This window comes from Numida meleagris, chromosome 1 (genome assembly GCF_002078875.1).
Source record: "Numida meleagris isolate 19003 breed g44 Domestic line chromosome 1, NumMel1.0, whole genome shotgun sequence".
Classification (NCBI taxonomy): Eukaryota; Metazoa; Chordata; class Aves; order Galliformes; family Numididae; genus Numida; species Numida meleagris.
In genome coordinates, this window is record NC_034409.1 from 16,941,754 (window position 1) to 16,964,201 (window position 22,448).

Genomic DNA, 22,448 nt, shown 5'->3' on the forward strand with positions numbered 1-22,448 from the left:
TTCTTATTAAGACTTCCCAGCTCACAATTCAAATTTATCTGTTCCCGTAGGCTTTTCCATTTTGTGGTAGAAAGTTGTCCCTCATTTCATCTGAGCGTTTTCAATGTTTTGGTTTTTGACGTCGCATTTATGAAGCTGTGACATTAAATCATAAATGAAAAGAAAACCTTGTAAACAAACAAACAAAAATCACAACTGTTGTATTATATTTATGAAAAAACTAATGCCATTAATAATTTGAGTTTTTTTGTTTTTGAGATTTTAAAGACATACTCTACTATCGATCAGACCAATTATATATAGATCACCCTTTATATTTTGATATATCATTGCTAGTAAGAAATAGATGCTTTTGTGTAGCAGTGAACTTCTCAAAGGTCAGGTAGAAACGTATATTTTGGTGGGCAACATATCTTATCAACCTAGAAGATTAGGAACCATGTAAGCATTCTTTCTGATAAGAACACAGTGACATTTTATGTTTTACATACAGGTCATTCCTGAGGACCATAATGACTCTACCCTGCATAACTTGGGATTTCCCTCTACCCCTGTACCATGGCTCAGAAACCTTATGTCAGCACACGGTCAGCAGTCCCTGCCCCAGTAATGCCCTAGGAACTTCAGTCTCCAGCAGGAACCCTCCACAGCAGAGTCCTGGGCCCTGATGAGCCCATCCTGACCCACAGGGTGATGATGTTGACACATAGATGCCTGATGCGCTAGGCTAAGAACTGCCCTGACTGGGGTCTGTTGGACAGGGTCTGTTGGACAGGGTCTGGCTGGCAAGGCCCCCAGTGATCCCCTGTGGCTCCTGGTACCCAGCTCGTGAGCTTCCAGACCTCACAGCACCCTATGATAATGAATGCATCCAATCATTACTCATATGAGAGTTTGTGTTCCTTCTGTCTCCACAGAGGCTAAGTTCTCAAAGGAAAGACTTCAAACAACTCATACATGATTGTGCTCTCAACTCCAACTATTTTTATCCAATACAACAGAACAAAATCACTAAAGGAGAAGAAACTGTGTGGTTTGGTTTGCCATTTCACAAGAGAAGCCAATAAAGCTACATGGTTGTCTAATCTTCAGAAGATCCAAGCAGCAAAGAAGAGCTGGCATCAATTCCATTTCAAGATTCTTTGGAAGGCAGGTCAGATCCAACATCCCATTTTTATAAACTGGAGTGTGGGAGGGCTATCTAGATTCCACTGTACTTAACTGAAACCTTCTCCTGTTGGTCTGTAAGTTACATTCACTCACATTCTTATATGTATCAGCAGAGTCGGCAGAAGCATGGCGTTTTTGTAAAAAGGCAAACCTTCTTAAGTGACATTGTATTAACATTGATCTTGCAGAAAGACTGCATGACAGCCTTGTGAAACTTACCCTAGAAGAGGAAGATGTCTGTCATAACTCGATTTGACTTCTAGCAAGTCAATTATTCTTGATATATAAGTTAATTTATTTTATATTGCAAATGCTGTGCCTCAATCAAAATGCTGTACTCCACTGCCAACATTTTTACATTCTACTAATAATGAAGTTCAGGATTTAAAATACAATACAGTTCAACAACTGCTTTTCATTGGCAAATAATTCATTTGCCCTATCATCATTCCCTAAATATAACACAGACCTGTAGATAGGATTAGCATTAAAGGAAGTGAAACTTTTACAATATTTCACAGCACTGTCACCTCAACTGACAGAGCCTTCTAATTGGAGAAATAATAAAAATGACATCACATGTAAACAAGGCTTGTTTAAGGTTGGGATGAGATAATCTTACCATCAGTAATTATACGTTGAAGGTAAATAATGAGGAGGAAACCCAACCTGTTTTAAACTGCATAAGTATAAGCAGTTGAATAGAAACTTGCCATTAATATATCGAGACTGTAAACTGAAAGATTTTTAGACTGGTGACAATCTGCAACAATTTTCCAATGAGAACAATGTGTTCAAAATGGAACTATTTGCTAAATTACCTCACAAAAACATTGTCAGAGCCTTGCTTTCTTTCCACAGTTAGCAGTTCTGAGCAGGACTGGCAGCTAACACTGGTACTTTTTAAAACATTATATCCATATGTTATGGTGTTGTACTTAGAAGTCTAACTCCTTCCTGTGCTCCAATCTTAAGACTTTTGTGTATATGCATACTAAGCACTGCATGAGCAAATACTTTCCAGGATTAAATATTCAACAGGTATTCTCTACTTGCTTTTTGTTTCATCTGTTTAGTGGGCCTTCAGATTCCAAACTTGAGGTTTGCAAACACCAACATTATGTCATTTGTACTGAAGCAGAATACTTATAGGCAATCATTTCTTATAAATTCTATGGACACATGAGTATTAACCCCAGTTTGCACTCAGAAAAGAGCACTAAAATTTACTCAGTGGTTTGAATTAATTCTGAAATCCAAGTGTTTGTTATTAAACTATTTGTATGCACCAAGCCTGAATTCTGCAAATTGCACCAGGAAAAGAGTAGACCTCTGAGAATTTACAATCACAGAATCATAGAATACCCTGAGCTGGAAGAGACCCACAAGCATCATAGAATCAAACTCCTGACTCCACACAGGACCATCCAAAAATCAGACCACATGACCGAGAGCACTGTCCACCCACTTCTTGAACTGCAGCAAGGTCTGTGCCACGACCACTTCCCTGGGGAGTCTGTTCCAGTGCTTGCCCACCCTCTGGTGCAGAACCATTTCCTGATATCAAACCCGATATCCTGAACCTCCCCTGCTAAAGCTTCATGCCTTTCCCTCGGGTTCTATTGCTGGTTTAGAGACAAGACAGACTTGAAATTTTTGAACAGATCTGCAGAATAGGATTATCATGCCCCCATGTATAGCACTTTCCCAAGGCAATTATTTATGGTCTTCCTGGATCTCCATTTACTAACTCACACTGTGGTTCTGTGCTAAATGACAACCAGACTAGATGTGTGTTGAGGGACCTGATAGCAATCAAAGTCTTTGCTAAAGGTTAAATTAAAGCTCCATAGCAGGAGAACAGCTGCAGAGAGATCAGATCTGTCACCTCCACTAATCCATGCAGACAGGCTTGGGTATATTAATATGGTATCCCTGGCTGCAAATTCAGGAGCTAATGTACTGACTATGGCTTTTCTGAGCTGAAGAAAGACAAAGGCGTAGAAGTCTATCTTATCTAACTTTAAATGTCTGTAATGTCTGATTTAGTTACAGGTGGACTTCCTTAACAATCAACAGAACGAAAGTTTAGTTCCCAATTGAACTCAGTAGTGCTAAAGGAGGCACAACACAACCTATGCTTTAGTTTTCATTGATTGTAGTGACTACTTGAATACCAATTTCATTAATTTTAAGCATTCTGAACTCTCCCGTTGCAATGTCTATTGCTCTCTGTTGACTATATAATGAACTTCTGCTTCTAACATAGCTGCTCTGATTTGTGTCGAAGTACAATAGCTAAAGTAGTCACACAACCAGAAAAAGTGAGTAACTATTCAATAGCTTCTTGCACATTAATCACAATGGACTAGCAGGCTTCAGAATGTCAAGAATGGAAACTGTCTTCTACTAGAGGTGTTCTTAGAAGACTAGCTTTATCTAGATTTGCTAGTCTTTAGAATCAATAGAGTAAATTATGTTCTTCTGAAGACCATTTGGGAGAAGGAGGTAAACAAACATGTTATCAGTCACTGCTCTTGATCAATAAGTTACTTGTGCTTAGGTCTATGCATGTAAACCAATATACAGTAAATAAAAACAAAGAAAAAATACCATCTTCCATTGAACTGTTCAGTCTATATGCTGTCAGATTATGTATGTATCCAGGTGATTTTCTTTGCTATTGAGCTACAACTACTCAAATACTGTGTACAATAACATTAGTATACTGTAACAATATAGATATGTTACATTACTAGAGATTATACTGTAGTCTAATCTTTTTCTCAAATGAGCTCTTGCTGTTGATGGAAGCAGTATTTCACATAGGGTTCCCCCTTCAGGGAAACAAAAAAATATGGAATTTAAACAAATTCTATTCACTGGCCAAAGAACTAAATTCTTGCATTCTTTCTTCTCTTTATCAACCTTTTTGAACCTTCTCATGTTCACAGAATCACAGAATGGCTTGGGTTGGAAAGGATCCCAAGGATCATCACATTCCACTCCCCTGCTACAGGCAGGGCCACCAACCTCCAGATTTCGCACTAGACCAGGTTGCACAGGGCCCCATCCAACCTGGTCTTGAACACCTCCAGGGACAGAGCATTGTTACCGAACTCCGGCGACCCTTTTAGTATTATTCTTGCACGTAGAGAACCTAAACCCGGTCCTGGCCAAATACCACACACAGCATCAATATGATATGCAGCAAAATGGCGTTTATTGGTAAAAGCTACAGAACTATATAGTATTTCTTATCTTTTTACTAGACTGTTCCAGAAGCTCACTCAGGGCTCCTGGCCAATCATATTGAATATCCCGCTTCTGACCTGTCACTTCCGAAAGACCATACACAGAGTTGTTGTGCCCTTTGTTATGAAAACAAAGAAGCACAGCCCCCTGTGTCTACGACACAGGCTCAAGTATGTAGGTGAACCAATAGCAAGCATATGGGGAAGGGCCTTCCCGCGTTACAGACCGAGATCCGTGACACGCCTACTACAACAAGCATCCACTGCCTCTCTGGGCAGCCTGTGCCAGCACCTCACCACTGTCTGTAAAGAACTCCCTGATAGCCAGTCTAATCTAAACCTTCACTCCTTGAGCCATTCCCCCTTGTCCTATCACTGTCTACCCTTGCAAAATGTTATTCATCCAGTCCATTCAATTATTCAATATTTTTCTTTCCATTTAACGTCATTCTTGGCTACTACCTTGCAATATGACTATGAATAAGGTGATCATGGTTTTCAAGCTTTTTCAAGCTAACTACAGTACAGGATTTAAATACTGGTAACAAAACATGTGTAAGTCACTCTGAAAGTAAAGCCTCCTATTTATTTACATGGAAAATACAAAAAGTATTTTTGTATGTATGTGTAAAAAAGCACAATAACACTATTTGATGGAAAATATTCTCAGCTACGAAACACCATTTTTTAACATATTAACTACCATTAACTATACATTTTTTGCCATCAATCAGCAAGAGCCTGCATGCTGTGCTCATAAAAATCTGCACCAGCAGAGGTGACCTACTGCTGAAATGCACCACCCATTGCTTCACTGTGATTATATCCACTGTTTGGTCTCCCTAAACATTCAACAAGTGTCAATGAATGTCAATAGGTGCAATTTTTTTTTCTGCTTGGAGGAATTCAATTCCACATCTTTGCTTCATATGCACTTCCATGTCAGACACCATTTTGTCAGACTGCCCCTCTGCTGCCATCTGTTGCATGACAACAACACGTAATGCAAGACTGGTGAGAAAGTTCAGCCTATACTGCCATACCAACAACATCCACCTCTGACGCTGTGACTCAACGTAATAAAATAGGAGGCATTACTTTTGGAGCAGCTCTAATGATCGAAAACATTATACGTAAGACTGTTATAGGTGGCAGCTCATTTGTCTCTCTTTCTCCTTAAATGTCAGAGATTGTGGTCATTCAGGTTCCTTTTGTGAAAGGTAGAGGTCTGGACACCTGCAAACAGTGTTATGCATTACTAGAGAGGGGCCAGAAAACAGCAGCATATCATCATTTTGCATATCCCCCACGGTGTGTTGTTTGGCAGGTATTGTAATAGGTATTCTTATGCTTGGGCTCTGGCAGAAAGCCAGACAGTAGTTATGCCTACATGTTCACTAGCAAGTGCAGATACATGTGAATAATGTGCAGGACCTTTGGCCTAAAAAAGGTTGGCATTTAGAAGGGAACAATTCAAAATAAGAAAATCAGGGCAGATTTTCACAGTGTTTCAGATTATTTTGTACGAGAAAACAAGTGTCTTACAAAACAGCCTACATCGTAAGATCCTACTTCCAAATTAAATGTTATATGCCCTTCTGGGTCATTTCATTCTATCTGATTTGTACATTTTCCAAGACAGTCACTGTGTGTGTTTTTTCTTTGTCAGCACTGCTACAGGCTGTGGTATGCCAACACCCCGCAGCTACCCATTGAATTGATTGTATAATAGCAGTGGGCCATTTCCTGCCACCCTTGGTATCATAGAAAAAGTCAAAGTCAAACACTTACTTTCTACCATTTCAGTCAGGAGTGTGAAGTGAGCATCACATTAGAGCAGCAAAAACGATTGAAAAATTAAATCCCTGCAGAGGTGGATTTATTTGACTCTACAGAAAATCAAACCAAACTCTTCTAAAAGCAAACATCACTTTCTCTCAGAAACTGTTCCAGTTCCACTTACTGAATAAACACCTGTTTTGACTGAAGCCAACCATGTATTTCCACTTGGTTTAATGCCCTCTTGATCTGAATAATGACTTCCCAGTTTTCTGAGATCTGCATCCACAGATGTGCACACAGGAGTGTGTACCTTGTTTCTGATGTAATAGTACAGGACAGCCCACTCAGCCCAGTCCTGCCTAGTTCCTCGTCTCTGTCCACTGCATGACAATAGCCTATAGGGACTTCTAGCTTCTTGGCTACAAATACCTGGCTCTGTGTGGCAATAAATCTAAGAAATATATTTCTAAAAAAAAATGTTTTTAATCACTGAACTCTTTACACTTACATACAGTATAAAGGAAGTTACAACAGAACAACGAAATCCCAAATGTAGAAGTCCCACTCTGATCTCACCTTGTAAGTCTTGAATGGGGTCTCAATCTTTAAGAAGGCAGCCCCTCTGAATTTGGCTTGACTGACATGTTTTTAGAGGAATGTTTTCCTTTCCTTACAGAAATATCCCTTCCAGGTTTGTTTGCTCACATACTAAAAGAAATGTAGAGGATCTGCCAGCTTCTACATGAACACATTAAAAGCCAAGCAATGGCTGACTAGAAAATATTTGTTCAGTACTAAGGATTCTTGTAGTTTCTTAGAGTCAGAACAGATATTCAAAGGCCATCCATCCTTCATGACTGGGTCTACCTACAATGTGAATTGTGAACCTAACAGTAAAGTAATAAGTGCAGTAATAAATTAAAAAAACATTAATGATTATCTTAAATCTATATGGAAATACCAATGATTCTAAAAATGTTTGTAACAATTTAATTTTGAAATGAAATTACATTTAGCCATATATCAAAAGATGTATGTTCAGTAACACTACTTGATATATATTATTAACAAATCAATCACTTCAGCTTACTTTAATTATAAAAAATATGCATAATTTGGCTGTCAAAAATATTTTCTCAAAGGTAATCTCATTCTAAGCAGTTAATTTTTAGATACTCACTCCAAACGAGTCATAGTAATTCATTAAATTTATGTGTAATCTATCTAATTATCATAGAATCATAGAATCATAGAACAGTCTAGGTCAGAAGGGACATCAAGGATCACCCCAATGCCACAGGCAGGGTTGCCAGCTGCTAGATCAAGTACTAGATCAGATTGCCCAGTGCCCCATTCACCCTGGTCTTAAACACCTCCAGAGACAGAGCATCCACAGTCTCTCTGGGCCACCTATTCCAGCACCTCACCACTCTCTTAGTATAAAAAATCTTCCCTCTGAAAACATCTAATCTAAATCACCCTTCCTTTAGTTGAAAACCATTCCCTCTTGTCCTATCTCTACCTACCCATGTAGAAAGTTAATTTCCCTCATGTCTATAAACTCCCTTTAAATATTGGAAGGCTCAGTGAGGTCTCCCTCCAGTCTTCTTTTTCCAGGCTGAATAAGACCAGTTCCTTCAGCCTGTCATCACAGGAAAGGTACTCCAGCCCTTGGATCATTTTTGTGGCCCACTTCTGGACCGTCTCCAAAACCTCCACACCTATCCTGTGCTGGGGGCCCCAGATATGGATGTGATACTCCAGATGGGGCCTCATGAGAGCAGAACAGAGGTGAACAATCACCTCTCTTGCCTTGCTGGCCACCCCTCTTCTGATGGAACACAGGATACCTTCTGGGCTGCAAATGCACACTGCTGGCTCATGTTAAGTTTTTCATCAACCACAACCCCTAAGTCCTTCTCAGCAGATCTGCTCTCAAGGATTTCTTCTCCCAGTTTGTATACGTATCTGGGATTACCTCAATCCACATGCAAAATCTTGCACTTGCTTTGTTGAACCTCAATAATTTCACAAGGGCCCACTTACAAGTTTATCAAGGTCCCACTGGATGGCATCCCTTCCTTCTGCTGTATCAAACACACTGCTCAGCTTGGTGTCATTACCAAACTTGCTGAGGGTGCACTCAACCCCATCATCTACGTCACTGATAAGGATGTTACAGACTACCAGACCCAAGACTGACTCCTGGGGTCACTGCTCATTACCAGCGTCCACCTGGTCATAGAGGCCTTGCAGAAGTCCAGGTAGATTACATTGGTCACCTTCCCTTTGTCCACCAGTGTCGTCAATCCATCACAGAAGGACACCAGATTGGTCAAGCATGGTGGTGCCTCCCTTGGTGGAGACATGCTGGCTGTCTTGGATCACCCACTCATCTCTCATGTGCCTTAACGTGTCTTCCAGAAGGATCTGTTCCGTGATCTTCCCAGGCACAGATTTGAGTCTCACTGGCCTGTAGTTCCTCAGGTCCTCCTTCCTTCCTTTCTTGTAAATGGGAGTGATGTTTTCCTTTCTGCAGTCCCTGGGGACTTTGCCTGACAGCCATGACTTTTCAAATATCACAGAGAAAGGCTCAGCAACCACATCAGCCAGCTCCTTAGGACTCTGGGATGCACGTCATCTGGCCCCACTGAGTTGTACACATTCAGCCTCAAGAATCAATCTCAGATTTGCTCCACCCTTACAGTGGGGGGAGTTTGCTCCCTCAGTTCTCACCTAGAGTTTCTGATTCAGGGATGTGAGGTTCAGGGATGCGAGAATCCTGGCTGCCAGTGAAGACATATGTACAACTGACTACTTGACAGTAATCTTACACAATTTTGAGTGCCTCAGATTAATTTAGAAGAAATAATATTGTGTACCTTTTGCTCTCAGTCCACTGTTGTAACAAGTTATCATCAATTTTAACATTCTTTAGTACTTAGAACCTACTTGCATCCTTTACATCCTGAACTGTGTGGTTAATTATTTGATTGATCTAAATTCTTTCTTGTCACACAGAATGTGAAAAACTAAAATCTATCTAGGAGGCAACTACCATAGTATGGTAGGCAGAGAATTTGTATTGATATGTAGAATGTGCAAAAAATTATTCATTCAATTGATCAATCACTCATATCACTTCTAGTCTTAAGGCTAAGGATTCATTTTCCTCGTGGAATCTTAAGAACAGAAATGCTCAAGCTTTCTACCTGTACCATAAAGATAATTACACTTAAGTCAAGGAAGATAATGTGTTACAAATTAACACAGAGCTGTGATCTGAAGCTTAGTACATAGGTTGTTCCAAAAGTAATGCCTCCTATTTATTTCCACAGAAACTAGAACAGATACAAAGAACACAATAACACTAGCTGATAGAGCAAATTCACCACTACAAAACATTATTTTTTCAGCATAGTCACCACCAGTAGCTATGCATTTTTGCCAGCAATCAACAAAAGCCTGCATGCTGTGCTTATAAAAATCTACACCAGCAGAGGTGATCCACCGTTTCACAGCTGCTATGATGGTGTCACTGCTGAAATGCACAAGCCACTACCTCACTGTGTTCACATCCACTGTTTGGTCTAGATAAACATTCAGCATGTATCAATGAATGTCAATGGGTGCAACTTTTTTCTGCATGGAGGAATTCAGTGATGTGCCTTTGTTTCATACGTACTTCCACATCAGATGCCATTTTATCAGACTGCTCCTCTGTTGCCATGTGTTGCACAGCAACAAAATGTACTGGACTACTGTCAGGAAGGTTCAACCTCTTCCATCATACCACCACCATCTGCCTTTGACATCATGGGCCAATGTAATAAAATAAGAGGCATTACTTTTGGAGCAGCCCTTGCAGAACATCACAAATGCACCATGAATCTTCCTGTTTAACTACATCCTGCTAGCAACATCTTTTTCATTCTGACAAATAGATCTAGCTGAAAACATAATAATTTTAGTAAACATAGTTGTCATTATTTATCTTCATGCAAGGGAAAAACTATGATATTTAGAAATGAATTAAGTAATATGAAGGAGGGAAACAGAGAGATTGATCCTAAAATCCAGCATTCAAGTGCTGAGGACAGCCACTTTGAAAGTGATAGGCCAAGGCTCACACACATGCTGACGCTCAAAGCGAGAGAATTATCATAGAATCATAGAATCACAGAATCATAGAATCATAGAATGGCCTGGGTTGAAAAGGACCTCAAAGATCATCTAGTCTCAACCCCCCTGCTGAGTGCAGGGTTGCCAACCACTAGACCAGGCTGCCCAGAGCCATGTCCAGTCTGGCCTTGAATACCTTCAGGGACGGGGCATCCACAACCTCCTTGGGCAACCTGTTCCAGTGTGTCACCACCCTCTGTGTGAAAAATTTCCTCCTAATATCTAAACTACATCTCCCCTGTCTCAGTTTAAAACCATTCCCCCTTCTCCTATCACTATCCACCCTCGTGAACAATCGTTCCCCCTCTTGTTTATACACTCCCTTCAAGTATTGGAAGGCCACAATGAGGTCTCCCCGGAGCCTTCTCTTCTCCAAGCTAAACAAGCCCAGTTCCCTCCACCTTTCCTCATAGGAGAGGTGCTCCAGCCCTCTGATCATCTTAGTCATCCTCCTCTGAACTCATTCCAAGAGCTCCACGTCTTTCTTGTGCTGGGGCGCAGTACTCCAGATGAATTATACCTATGAATTACCTAGAATTATACCTATGTCTGCTAACTTGCCCTGATCACAATGGTAGGCGTATCTCCATTTGTAAGGACTCAATTAGAAAATCTATTCTAGAACTGGAAAAAAAACATTATTATGAAATTTTTATTAAAAAGAGATATTTCTGTGAAAAGCTTTGGTTTTACCAACTCAACAGTTTCTGATGAAAAATGTTTTGTCAAAATTCTTCTCACCAGACCTTCCTGAAAGAGACAAGAAAACAACTCATTTTGACATTATTTAAAAGATAGTTACTCTTTTGCTTCCCATTTGGCATTGAAATCAGCTTAGAAATATGTTTATGTTTCTGCAACACTGGAAAGGTATCAAAGTTTCCAAGAATGACATTTTAGTTTATGGGAAATTTCATTAAGTATGTTATCTAAGTTTAAAAGTAAATTAAAAAGAAGGTAAGGTGGCTGGACTGCAATTAAAGAAAATCAAATGTGTGCTGTAACAGGCTCAGCTCTTGCTATATTCTGCCTGTAATGGCTTTGCAATTAAGTGGAAAATCTAATGATTCAAAAGCTCTCTTAAAATTATATTATAACTAAAACTGACAAGACGGGAAAGAATACTGTGTAGGAAAGCTTCATCCAACAGTATAGTTAATTATAACACAGGTGAAGACACCAATGTCTAAAAAACTTCCTTTAAATCCAATTTTTAACACTTCTGAAGTTTGAAGAACATCTGAATCAGTCAAAATCTGTATAATTCTGTTGCAACAAAACTTCTTAGAACAGCCTTTTAAGGTATGCAAGACTTTTTATTCAATCTGAACTCAAACCCAATACTTCTTATACTTAAAATATTGTGTAAGTCTGACATAAAGAAGAGAGGTTTTATATCAGGTCAACGTTGGTTTTTTTATTTTATTTTTTTTTATTTTTTTTAGGGTGCAAGGAAGAGGAAAAAATTCTGTACAATTTCAAACAGCACAGATAATCAAAAGTTCATGTCATACCAGGTGCCAATAATGAATATATTCAAAAAGGTCTATGGACATACAGGCACTCACAATATACTTTAAGCATCATGTTAGTTTCATGTTTGCCATGTTCATATAATAAGTAAAGACATTATTAATGTCGTTCCTGTCTGACAAAGAAGGCTTATGCAGCTGATGAGATTTAAAAATCCACTGTGTTATGAACATCAGAAAAGCCTCAAATGATGAGGGCTGGCAGCTTGTCAAGGAATTATACTGATTGCCTTAATTCATGATGACACAGAAACGTGTTAGGGTTCCATTTCTATTGTTCGGCTAAACTCAGCGTAAGAATAAAAATGAATTAAAATATTCATTATTATTCTTCTAAACAAATATATTGTTTCCCCAATTTAAGACAAGAACAGTTGAATTATTTTTAACATTTTGCACATTGCTTTTTCAGTGCAGGACCTACAATTGGATTACAAACTGTGTGGGTCACCCAATTCCAAACAGAAAGCAAATCTATTCAACTGGAGATAATATTGCAGGATATTGGTATGATGGAGAGAGTGAAGCTCTACAGATGAGCAGCAAAGCGATATCTGAAAGAAATACTCACAGTCTGAGGCAAGAATTGACCAGCTTCTTGCTAGCTTGCTCACCAAGAGACAGAACTAAGTTGCCCTGGGTGTAGAATCCTATCTAAGGAACTGATGAACCAGTTCTAATGAGTTGAGCATTTTGGGGAATAGTCATTTATTAAAGCCCTATGAATAAAACATGTTTGTGACAAGTTAACATGCACAGCTGAGGCATTCTGTCTTCCTACTTACACTACATGTTCAACAGTTTTCAATATGGAAGGGTATCCATTTCTAAAAAGAAAAACAATAATGCTGTTTTTCACAGAATCACAGATTTAGGCTGGAAGGGACCTCAAGACCATCTAGTTCAACTTCTTGCTCAGGTGTGGTAAACTACACCAGGTTGCTCAGAATCACATCCAATTAGGTTTTGAGCATCTCCACAGATGGAGAACTCTTCAACTTCTCTGGGCAAAATTCATGAAGGACAGTCTCTTGCAGCTTTTTACATCCACCCATTCAGCTGCCACAACATCCACAAAATCCAGCTGACTCTACTATCATATTCCGCTGCCACACCAGGTCCCCATCCTTCATCCACACCAAGACCTGCTCCGAAAATCCCAGACTCCACCAAAGTGAGGCAGAGGTGTGAGGTTTTTGCTGCTCCCCACTTGAGCTGGGACCATTGGCATGGGAATGTGGCAAATCACAGTGCATCCATGTCCCCACTTCCTGCAGAGAGGTTCCTTTGCTAGGTATGGACGCTCCACAAAAGGTGTGGTTTACATGCAGGTACAGTTTATATGGCAGGCATAAACACTACATAGTAGTGCTCAATTTGGATTGTGATAGATAAACCCCATGAAGAAGAATTTGAGTTCTCATTTTATAAAACTTGCAGATATTGAAAGGCAAAAAAAGGAATATGTTGAGAAGACAAAAAAGTATTATGCAGTAGAAAACTATTTTTTGTAAGAAAAATGGCATTTCCAGAAATCTCAATTTCCTAATTAATTCTCCCTGTTAATAAAAGAGAAAAAAAATTGGTAGAATGTTAGTCTGAATAAAAAGTTTCTTCAGATGAGCGAATAACAGTGTGCTGACTGTTATATTTCTTTGATCTTCTCATAAAACTTGTTGAGTTTAATACAACATTTTTGTTTGTTTGATGAAATTTGTCCTAGATGCAGCTACTCAGAAAAAGCAGCTATATGTTGGCTGGAAACTGATTCAATGTCAGAAAGTCAATATCATGGGTTATCTCATTATATGCAACGTGATAACAAATTTGCCATGAATATTACATACTTACACTAGGTATTATCCACTCCACAAACTAAGCATGGAAGCTAAGACTAAGTAAATCAAAGTTTTTTGATATAAATCTTCTACAATGGCCTGTCTTTTTCATAATTAAGCACATTATACATTCATTGTTAAAATTACAGAAACTATCTTGGGATCAGGCAAGAAAGGATTTGTCTCCTCTCAAGGTGACTACTCACATAAATAGCTACAGAATCAGTTTCACTTTTATACTTTCTCCTTCTGCCCTGTAAGTCTTGATTTACTATATGTACAGTGACATTGTTTCAACAAGGGGATTTTAAGTGCCCCATTATGGAATCATTGATTGATGCAGATTTGCCTAAGGCAGAGAAGAGAACTGAACTGAGCTGCCATACATCCTGAACAAATGCTCTAATAACTAGAATGCCTGGAGGACATGGTGTGGCATCTGCCCTATCGTCACCACTTCATTCTCCTCTAAACATAACACACAGTTAGAACGAAGGATTATAGGTGACTACCTTCATGAATGGCATCTGGGATAAAGATGCAAATGGATAGCAAAAATACTTATAGTCTCAATGACAGAACAGAAGGTAACTTTGTCCTCAGTATTTCCTACTAGCTGTTTACTAGCTATTTCGTAAGTTACATCCATGTGCTGACTCGGTTTAGATCCTGTGCCAAGGTACCTAGCCTTCATCATGTTCTGTAAAAGGACAAATTTTACTTGAAGCCTTAGATGATAGTCAAATACTTTTTAAAGAGGCATGCCAGTGTCTAACCCGTATTACTTCTTTTAAATTATTATTATATAACAATATTCAATTACTTTTTAAAGAACAGTTACAGTTGCTAAAGACCTCTGGAGATTGTATATTCCAACCTACCTGCTCAAAGCAGGATCAACTAGAGCACACTACTCATGAAAGCTTCTAATTTCCACACAGGAAGGTGATGATTTGTTTGAGAGATCTTCTGGTTACACAATGTTAGCTGCATTCTAAAGCATGGTGTAAAGATAAAAGAATCACCGTTTCATTCTACTCTGAGGAGCTAGTAGTTGAATAGGCAAATGGAGAATGCAAACAAACCACATTGTCTACAAGTCTTGTCAATTCTGGATGAAAATTTTAGCTTTTAAATCTGTAGCTTTAGTTTGTCAAGATTCTTATTTTCTGATGAAGCCTCTTACTATTCACTGAGAAACCACATCGCTGCATGGTGAATTTAATAATTCAAGTTCCATCTAGGCAGAACATGACTCTACTCACTGCCTATTGTTGAGATGAGTTCTTAGCAATATATTAGAAGAATGTTTGTGCCTTGCCTCACTTTCAATCAGAACATTTCATCATATAGCTTTAAATACTTTACAGAGAAATCATTGAACTTTCAGCTTCAGCAGAAACTAAGGAAAAGAAACACTGAAACAGTTGTTAAATAGCTGCTCAGAAAACATACTGGCTTAGCTATCAACAGATGTCAGTTCCCAGAAACTGATCTAGTACTCTACCTCCAGACAGTATCACCTCTTTCTTCCCCTACAGTAATCTTTGTAAAGAAGTGATGAGATTTCCAACAAATGCCAGGCAGAAACACTTACCATATATGCCCTCACCTCTCTGTTGTGCATTAGAACATCAAAGGAAACAACCACTCTTCGGAGCTCGCTCCCTGAAAGACATATACCAGGGTCACACAGCTGCCAGATCTGCAATTAAACTTCTTTTTCTCAAATAGGTAGTTGCTGAATATATAGGATATACACCTTCAGGATACCTCAATTACTCTCTCCTGGAAAACTACATCCTACAGACATTAAAAGACCAAGGAGCAAGTGAGGGAAAAGAAAAAAATGTATTTTTTTGTGATCCTACACTCTTTACCATTTCTGTGATGTGTAAGTTATCAAATTGTGTTACGTCATGCAAGGAAAACTTATAAAAGGAAATTAGAAGAAAAACAGACAAAAAATTGAGTACATTACCCAAAAAAGCTTTTTATTTTTTCCTTGCTTAAATCCTATCGAAAAATAATTTTGTATGCTATTGGCTACACAAGCAAACACAAGTTTTTCTGTACTTTCAAAAAGATAATTTAATGTTCCTTTCACTTTAATATATTAAATGAAACTACACCTAACCCACAACAGATTTGATAGTTTACATAATTTATATAATCTCCAACACAGACATTTGCTCAGTTAGTTATGATCTCATATCCTTCTTATTCTTTGCCTACATACTGAAATAAAAATTATCTGCAATATTTTTATTCATTTCAGTTTTATTCTTTCATGTTCTGATCTTTTCCCTAATATTTAAAAATAACTTCCTAAATTATCCCTGTATACAAGTTAGTTATTTCTGTTATTACTGTCAGATCCAGACTATAGCAGCACTATAGCTCAGGTAATGACTCACTTCTGAATGATTTGATAATCTGCGAAACACCAGAATATTTCAATAATAGCATTCCATATACCTATTTTTTTTCTGAAACAGTGGAGGTTGCTAAGTTACAGAAACGTACTTATCTACCACATCAGTTGTAGGCATTTCAATGCAAAGAAACAATCTTACACACCCACATCATAAAAAAAAAAAAAAAAAAAAATTATTAGTAAGTGCTATAAAAAGATGTATTTTATTATAACCGAACCTTAGTTCTGACATTTAAGCAGCGTTTGGTTTTGAATATTAACACTTACTACATTCCTTTAGCTCAAAATTTTAAGGAACTAAATGAGAATGAAGTATTTTAAAAAAAACAACATTATATTTCTTGGTTATTTACAGTGAGGATTTCTTGAAAAAAATGCACAGATTTTGATATTATATTGCCATTTTTTTTTTTGTCTAAAAAGTGTCAACTTGCCTTTGTCACGCATTGAAATTAAAATGCATCTTAAGTGCTTCTCCTTCAGACTTCTTCTGAAATTTATTGTAAATTCTATGAATACTATTTGGTCAGAACGATAATGCGGATGTTTTGACAACACATTCATTATAAAGACAGGTATAAAAATGTTTTGTATTGACAGTGTATTTTTACTGTCACACTTTTTTAAAAAATGTTTTTTTATTTGTCTTTACAAATAACTGGATAATTGGTTTACACAGATGCTGGTGAAAAACTTTACATATTTTGTTTTACAGACTGAGGATTTTCTATCACTTAATGAAATTTTTCAAGTTGAATCAGAAACATAGTTTAAAACTATATATATAATGCCATTACCAGTCAATTAGATTTAAAAATAAATAAAGTCTTTTAACTGCTTTGTTGTAAATGTAAATGCTTAAATAAAGTTGAGTTACTTACTTTCTCAGTATTAAGCTCCATTGCCTTTTCTCTGAAAATTCTGGTGAAATAAAGTAATAAGTTGATGTTACATAGATCTTTTTGTATTTAAATCACGTCTGTAACATTTAAAAAAAATATATCAATACTATTCTTCTACATTCATTTTACCTACATTTCTCTCAACATTAGCACATTTAAACATAAATTATTTTTTTCTTTAAAATCAACACTTAGAATCAACTAAAACATTTTACTTTACCTAACACTAAAACTCAATTATTGGCTCATAAAGTATTGGTTAGTAATTCTTTACTATGTGCATTTAATCACTGCCACAGAATTTAACCACTTTCTACTTAAAATTTCTCTTTTCAAAGTAAATAAAAATCTCAGAAAGAACAGAAGGTCTCTGTGTAAGACCTGAAGAATGTTTCTTTCCCTCTACCTGCTCTGTGCTAACAGAACGTTAGGATTTATCCTCTGAGACTGCACCTGTAATAGAGGTCAACATCACTGCACATGCTTTACAGGTCTGACATTCTAGCAGAAAGCAGTGGTGCGTATACACATCACGCACAAACTGTCTGACACATATATACAGCATACAACAGACTTCAAACCATGCCTGTTTCAAGTCAATAGAAACGTTTTGCTTGTAATTTCAGTGGGAGCAATGGCACACCCAATCTTAATAAATAGCATAACTATTATTTTAATTTCCTTTTAGATATTAACTCTGCCAACAGCAATGGCAGAACAAGAGATCTGTGTCCCCGATTGTAGGGGAATAAATCTGATTTCTGACAAGCTCTGATATACAGCGTTTATTGTGGGTTTCTGTTCTCTTATTCAAAGTATATTTGCTTTCAGACTTTTGTCTACCACTTTAATCATTGTTTCTACATCCCTGCACACTCACAGGTCTGAATACTGGGAATTTGCTGGAGGAAAAGGTAAGTATTAAGAGTCATCAGGCATAACACAGTTTCCTTGAAAATGACCATGGGTGGAGATGTGTCAAGAAGGATACAAACACATTAACTTAAGGTCACATCCTGCCACTGTTTCACCAAGTAGAATTTCAGTCTATGAGTACTGTTACTCTAAGATGACTTACTTTTCAATAGAAGACATAGCAGAACAGCCAGACCATTACTTGGGCTGAAAACATATACCTTCCTAACAACAGTAACATAGTTATTTCTAAGGAATTTTAAGGCAAACAAATCAGAAAGTAATATGCCTCACATAAAACTGTTATGTGGATAGCAACACAAAGGCCCCATCTCAGTAATCCTTGTTCTCAGTGAGTGGCACCTTACTTTCTGAGTAGCTCAGTAGTTCTCAGCCAGCTGAGTTAGCCTGGTCTCAAGTGAGCAATGTCAATTTTCAGAACTAGCAAAGCAATACTTTCATTTCTGCAAGGCTTCAGGCTTTATTTAGTTGAACAGTAATCATGATTCCCAGTCCTTAGAGTTAAAACTAGATGTATTTCCAAGGGAAATCCCCTCGTATAACCACAGCCTAATGGGTAAACTATAAGATTTGCTTTATAAAATTCTATGGACTATACTGAAAGGTACAGCAGCCTATATAAAGCTGCAGCTATTCCTCATGGCTTTAACGTTTATTAATTTATATGTCACAATATATATATCTTATCAAGCTACCCGTGCTTTTTCTCTTTTTTGTAATGGTTAAAATATATAATTCAACAGTATGCTCAATATATGCAGGTGTAATGGAAATCAATTTTCTTTTCATATATACAGAAAATGGCTTAATTTACATGTTAGTCCTGAAATTGCAATGAATAGTAGCACATCATGCTGGGGTATTTTTGTTGCTTAATACTTATTTACATTTGTTCTGAGAATAGGGAATTTGAAAGTCCAATTCTTTTAAAAAACTCATTATGCAGTAGTACTTTATAACATCAAATTGAACTAATACCTCAGGATACCAAGGGAGGCATGGAATTTATATTGACTTACAAAGGAAATCTAGTGTCTAAGTGAGGGATAGAAGGTGTTACATAGATTCAGTCTCTAAATGCAAAATAATAAAAAAGCTTTTTTAAATGATATGGGGGTGGAGAATAAAGCTTGTCACATTACATTCTGATTTTTAACTGCAATATAAATAAATTCCCACTGTAAGTAAGGGAAAGCCACATCCTGGAAGGGGATGTTGAGCATAGGTAAACCAAAGTGATAGTTAGCTTCATCTCTGTGAACTGTACTTGAACATATAAGCCTACTGCCCTAACAGTTAAGGATGCAGACGAGTCTGGTAGAAAATTAGATCAGAAAATCAGAGACAACATTGACAATGCTTTCATGATGCAAAACTGAACTTAGTTCCAAATACCTAAACGAGCAAGCTGTACGAAAAAAATACAGGAGGATGTGGTTGGGATATTTTGTGATGAAGCTCCTCTTCTCGTTTGCCAGCCCTGCTTGTACCCAGAGCACGACCACTTTGTACAGAACTTCAAATACTAATTTGAGGACATTGCCATGGAGACTTCAAATTGAAAAGTTCAACTATGTGGGCCCTCTTAACACATGGAACATTTTTTTATTACCCTGAAGACTACTGAGCATGGGTGAACTGGAGCTCCTAAGCAGAGTTTCACACCAATGCATCCCTGAAACTTCAGTGACAGAAACCATGTGCCCCATAAGGTCCACAGATGAATACAGGAGGAAACTACAAGAAAGACATCAGCGCCCCGGAGCTTGTCCAGAGGAGGGCAATGACACTGCGAAGGGTCTGGAGCACAAGTCTTATGGGAAGTGGCTGAGGGAACTGGGATGGTTCGTTCTGGAGGAGGCTCAGGGGAGATCTTACTGCTCTCTACAACTGCCTGAAAGAAGTTGTAGCAAGGTGGGGGTTGGCCTCTGTTCCCAGGTAACAGCTATAAAATGAGAGGGAATGGTTTTAAGTTGCACCAGGGGGGGTTCAGATTAGATATTAGGAAAAAAATATTCTCAGAAAGTATGTCAAGGCACTGCAATAGACTGTCCGGGGAGGTGATGGAGTCACTGTCCCCGGGGGTTTTCAAGAAAAGGGTAGATGATGCACTGAGGGAAATAGTCCAGAGTGGTTACAGCCACGGGTTGACAGTTGAACTGCATGATCTTACTGGTCTTTCCAACTTTAATGATTCTACAAATGTTTCTGTGACCACAGATGTCGAGCAGGTGAGGGGGCGGGAAGAGGCCCCAGGTCCCCTCCCTTCCTTTCCAATCCTGGGAGCTCCGAGGGGCGACGGCCGAGCGCTGCCTCCTTCCCTCCCGTCGCCTCCCTGGAGAAGGCCGCGGAGAGCCTCCAGGCTCGCCCCTCGCGTTCCATCCCCACCGTCCCCCCGCCAGGGGACCCCGCACCTTGCCCCCGGCCGAGGCGGCAGCGAGCAGAGCTGGAGTAGCTCAGCCGAGCAAGACTCCGAGCCGGATCGCGGCTGCGGCGGACGCACGCAGGTGGTGCGGCGCCGGGAGAAGGGCCGCTCCGCGCGGTCTTCACCTGTGGGCGTGACCACCGTCCCCCCCTCCTCCTCCTCTCCCTCCTCCTTTTTACTTGAAGGGCCGGCGCTGCTCTTGTTGCAGAGATTACAAGCGGAGCTGTGGCTGGGGAGTGGAGGACGTCTCGTTGTTGCTACCGACCCGCGCGAAGTGTCCCGCTCGCTGCGGATCCGCGGGACAGGCCGGGAAGGGGAGAAGGCTGGACTCGCTGCGGAGCGCCGCTCTGCCCGGCGGACCGGATCGTCCTTCCCCTCTGTCTCCATCCCCGGCCGCTGGCGGGCACCTCCGCCCTCCCCGTCTTCTCCGCGGGATCGCTCTCTCCCCTTCGCGGCGCTGCTCGCGCGGCCGGTAGCGGCGGGCTCCCCGGTGCCGCGGCCATGCGGCGCTGCGCCGTCAGGCAGCGGGAGCCCTAGCGCCGCGGCTGGGTGGGCGGGGGGCGGGAGAGGCCGCCCTGCCGCTGGCACCGCCTCGGCCCCGGTCTGTGCCTGAGGAGATCCCCTCTTCTGGGGGAGGAGGAGGAAAGCGGAGAGAGAGCGGGACAACTTCTGCACCTTGAAAAAGGACAGAGGGGGGAGGGGAAAAAAAAAACAACAACTCGTGTTGTGGGACATCTTCAAAACACAGCATCACGCCAGGCATCCCAGTTCCAGTAGGACACACCAACGCTGGTGAACCTCACCACGGCGGCAGGAGGAAACCTGGCTGCTGCTGCCGCAGCGAAGTCCCGCATGCGTTAGAGGCTCCTGGGCTTCCCAGCTGGAAGATGCGTCCTGCCGCAGGAGTGTGGTGGTGCTGCTGCTGAGAAGCGTGGGGCTGTGGAACATGCTTGTCTTTGGGATTATGTGTGGAGAAAGGCCGTCGGTCCTGGGGAGAGCTGGCTGGTGAACCTCTCTGACTTTGTCCCCTTCTGGGGAAGTGGCTTCAATGGCTCCATCTCCCAGGAGAAGCAGTAGGAGAGATGCCAATGCCTTGCCAAGCATGTCCTCAACCTTCTGGGCTATCATGATCCTGGCTAGTCTCCTAATTGCTTACTGCAGTAAGTACATGTTTGTCCTGGTGCTTTTCCTGGATGTAAATCCTCAGGTAATGCTTCAGGTGAAGGCTGAGGTCTGAGGCTGGCAGCTGTGGGTACTGTGCTGTAGTTAGTATCATGCCTCGACTCTTCTCCTCTTGTGGTAAAAGTAGGTAGAGTGACACTTTAATACTGTTGTTTCTTGGGGGTATGAGATGTGCTTAGTTTGAAGATATGGCACATCTACTCTAAACACAAACATTTATTGGATCTTAGGAGCAACTTTTCAATTGCAGTAGTCCTGATCCAGTGTTCACTGTTATCAGATGTTCCCTCTGCATACATGCTCTACTACTTCAGTCCACACTTCATCAATGGGAGCAATTTTGCTTTTGATAATTCCTATAGGAAGCATGTACTTAGTCAAGCGACAGGTGCCTTAACGTCTCTTGGATCATATGTGGTTCTCTGACTGTGAAACTGCACTGGAACAAGCCAGGAAACTCCCAAAGCACATCTTCAGCAGTTTAGTGAGTCCTTGTTATTGGTTTTAGAGCTGCTTCATAGGTTCGTTGGTAGAGTGTTGCATATTCTTTTTCAAGCTTTGTAGATTGTCCATTAATCACACTCATTTGGAGATAAATCTCTAAGAATCAAGTGGCTGGAATATCAATACTTTTGAAGGTCTTAATTTTTTCTTTTTCCAGTTCTGTGTTCTCAAAGTGTAATTTTTCAAGCAGTTATGCAATATAAGTATTATTACTGCCCATAGTTTTGGAGAATGCACGTTTGCCCATCATACCAGGGTGAGAATTTTTCAACTGGAAGAACAGAAGCAAACAAAATTCCTATGC

The 22,448-nt window shown here is 39.8% G+C and overlaps 1 protein-coding gene and 1 long non-coding RNA gene across 8 annotated transcripts in view; one reads left to right on the forward strand and one right to left on the reverse strand.

Annotated features, from left to right (window-relative positions):
* On the reverse strand, window positions 11,027-20,725 carry LOC110392440. 3 transcript variants are annotated; one of them, XR_002434370.1, is made up of 5 exons: window positions 20,638-20,725; window positions 17,077-17,116; window positions 15,356-15,426; window positions 14,640-14,752; window positions 11,027-11,138 (listed from the first exon to the last, which is right to left on the reverse strand). It is a non-coding gene; the product is annotated as an uncharacterized LOC110392440 (long non-coding RNA). The 3 variants fall into 3 exon arrangements; XR_002434369.1 differs by lacking the exon at window positions 20,638-20,725 and adding an exon at window positions 20,448-20,623; XR_002434371.1 differs by lacking the exon at window positions 20,638-20,725 and adding an exon at window positions 20,207-20,437.
* FAM19A5 (family with sequence similarity 19 member A5, C-C motif chemokine like) overlaps window positions 21,012-22,448 on the forward strand; it is a 416,638-nt gene continuing 415,201 nt past the window's right edge. For 3 of the 5 annotated variants that reach the window (XM_021384677.1, XM_021384678.1, XM_021384679.1), the window contains exon 1: window positions 21,012-21,618. In XM_021384677.1, coding sequence (XP_021240352.1) covers window positions 21,507-21,618 — 112 coding nt within the window. In that variant the 5' untranslated portion in view covers window positions 21,012-21,506. The remainder of the gene's footprint in view (window positions 21,619-22,448) is intronic. The other 2 variants (XM_021384681.1, XM_021384680.1) reach the window with 2 other exon arrangements.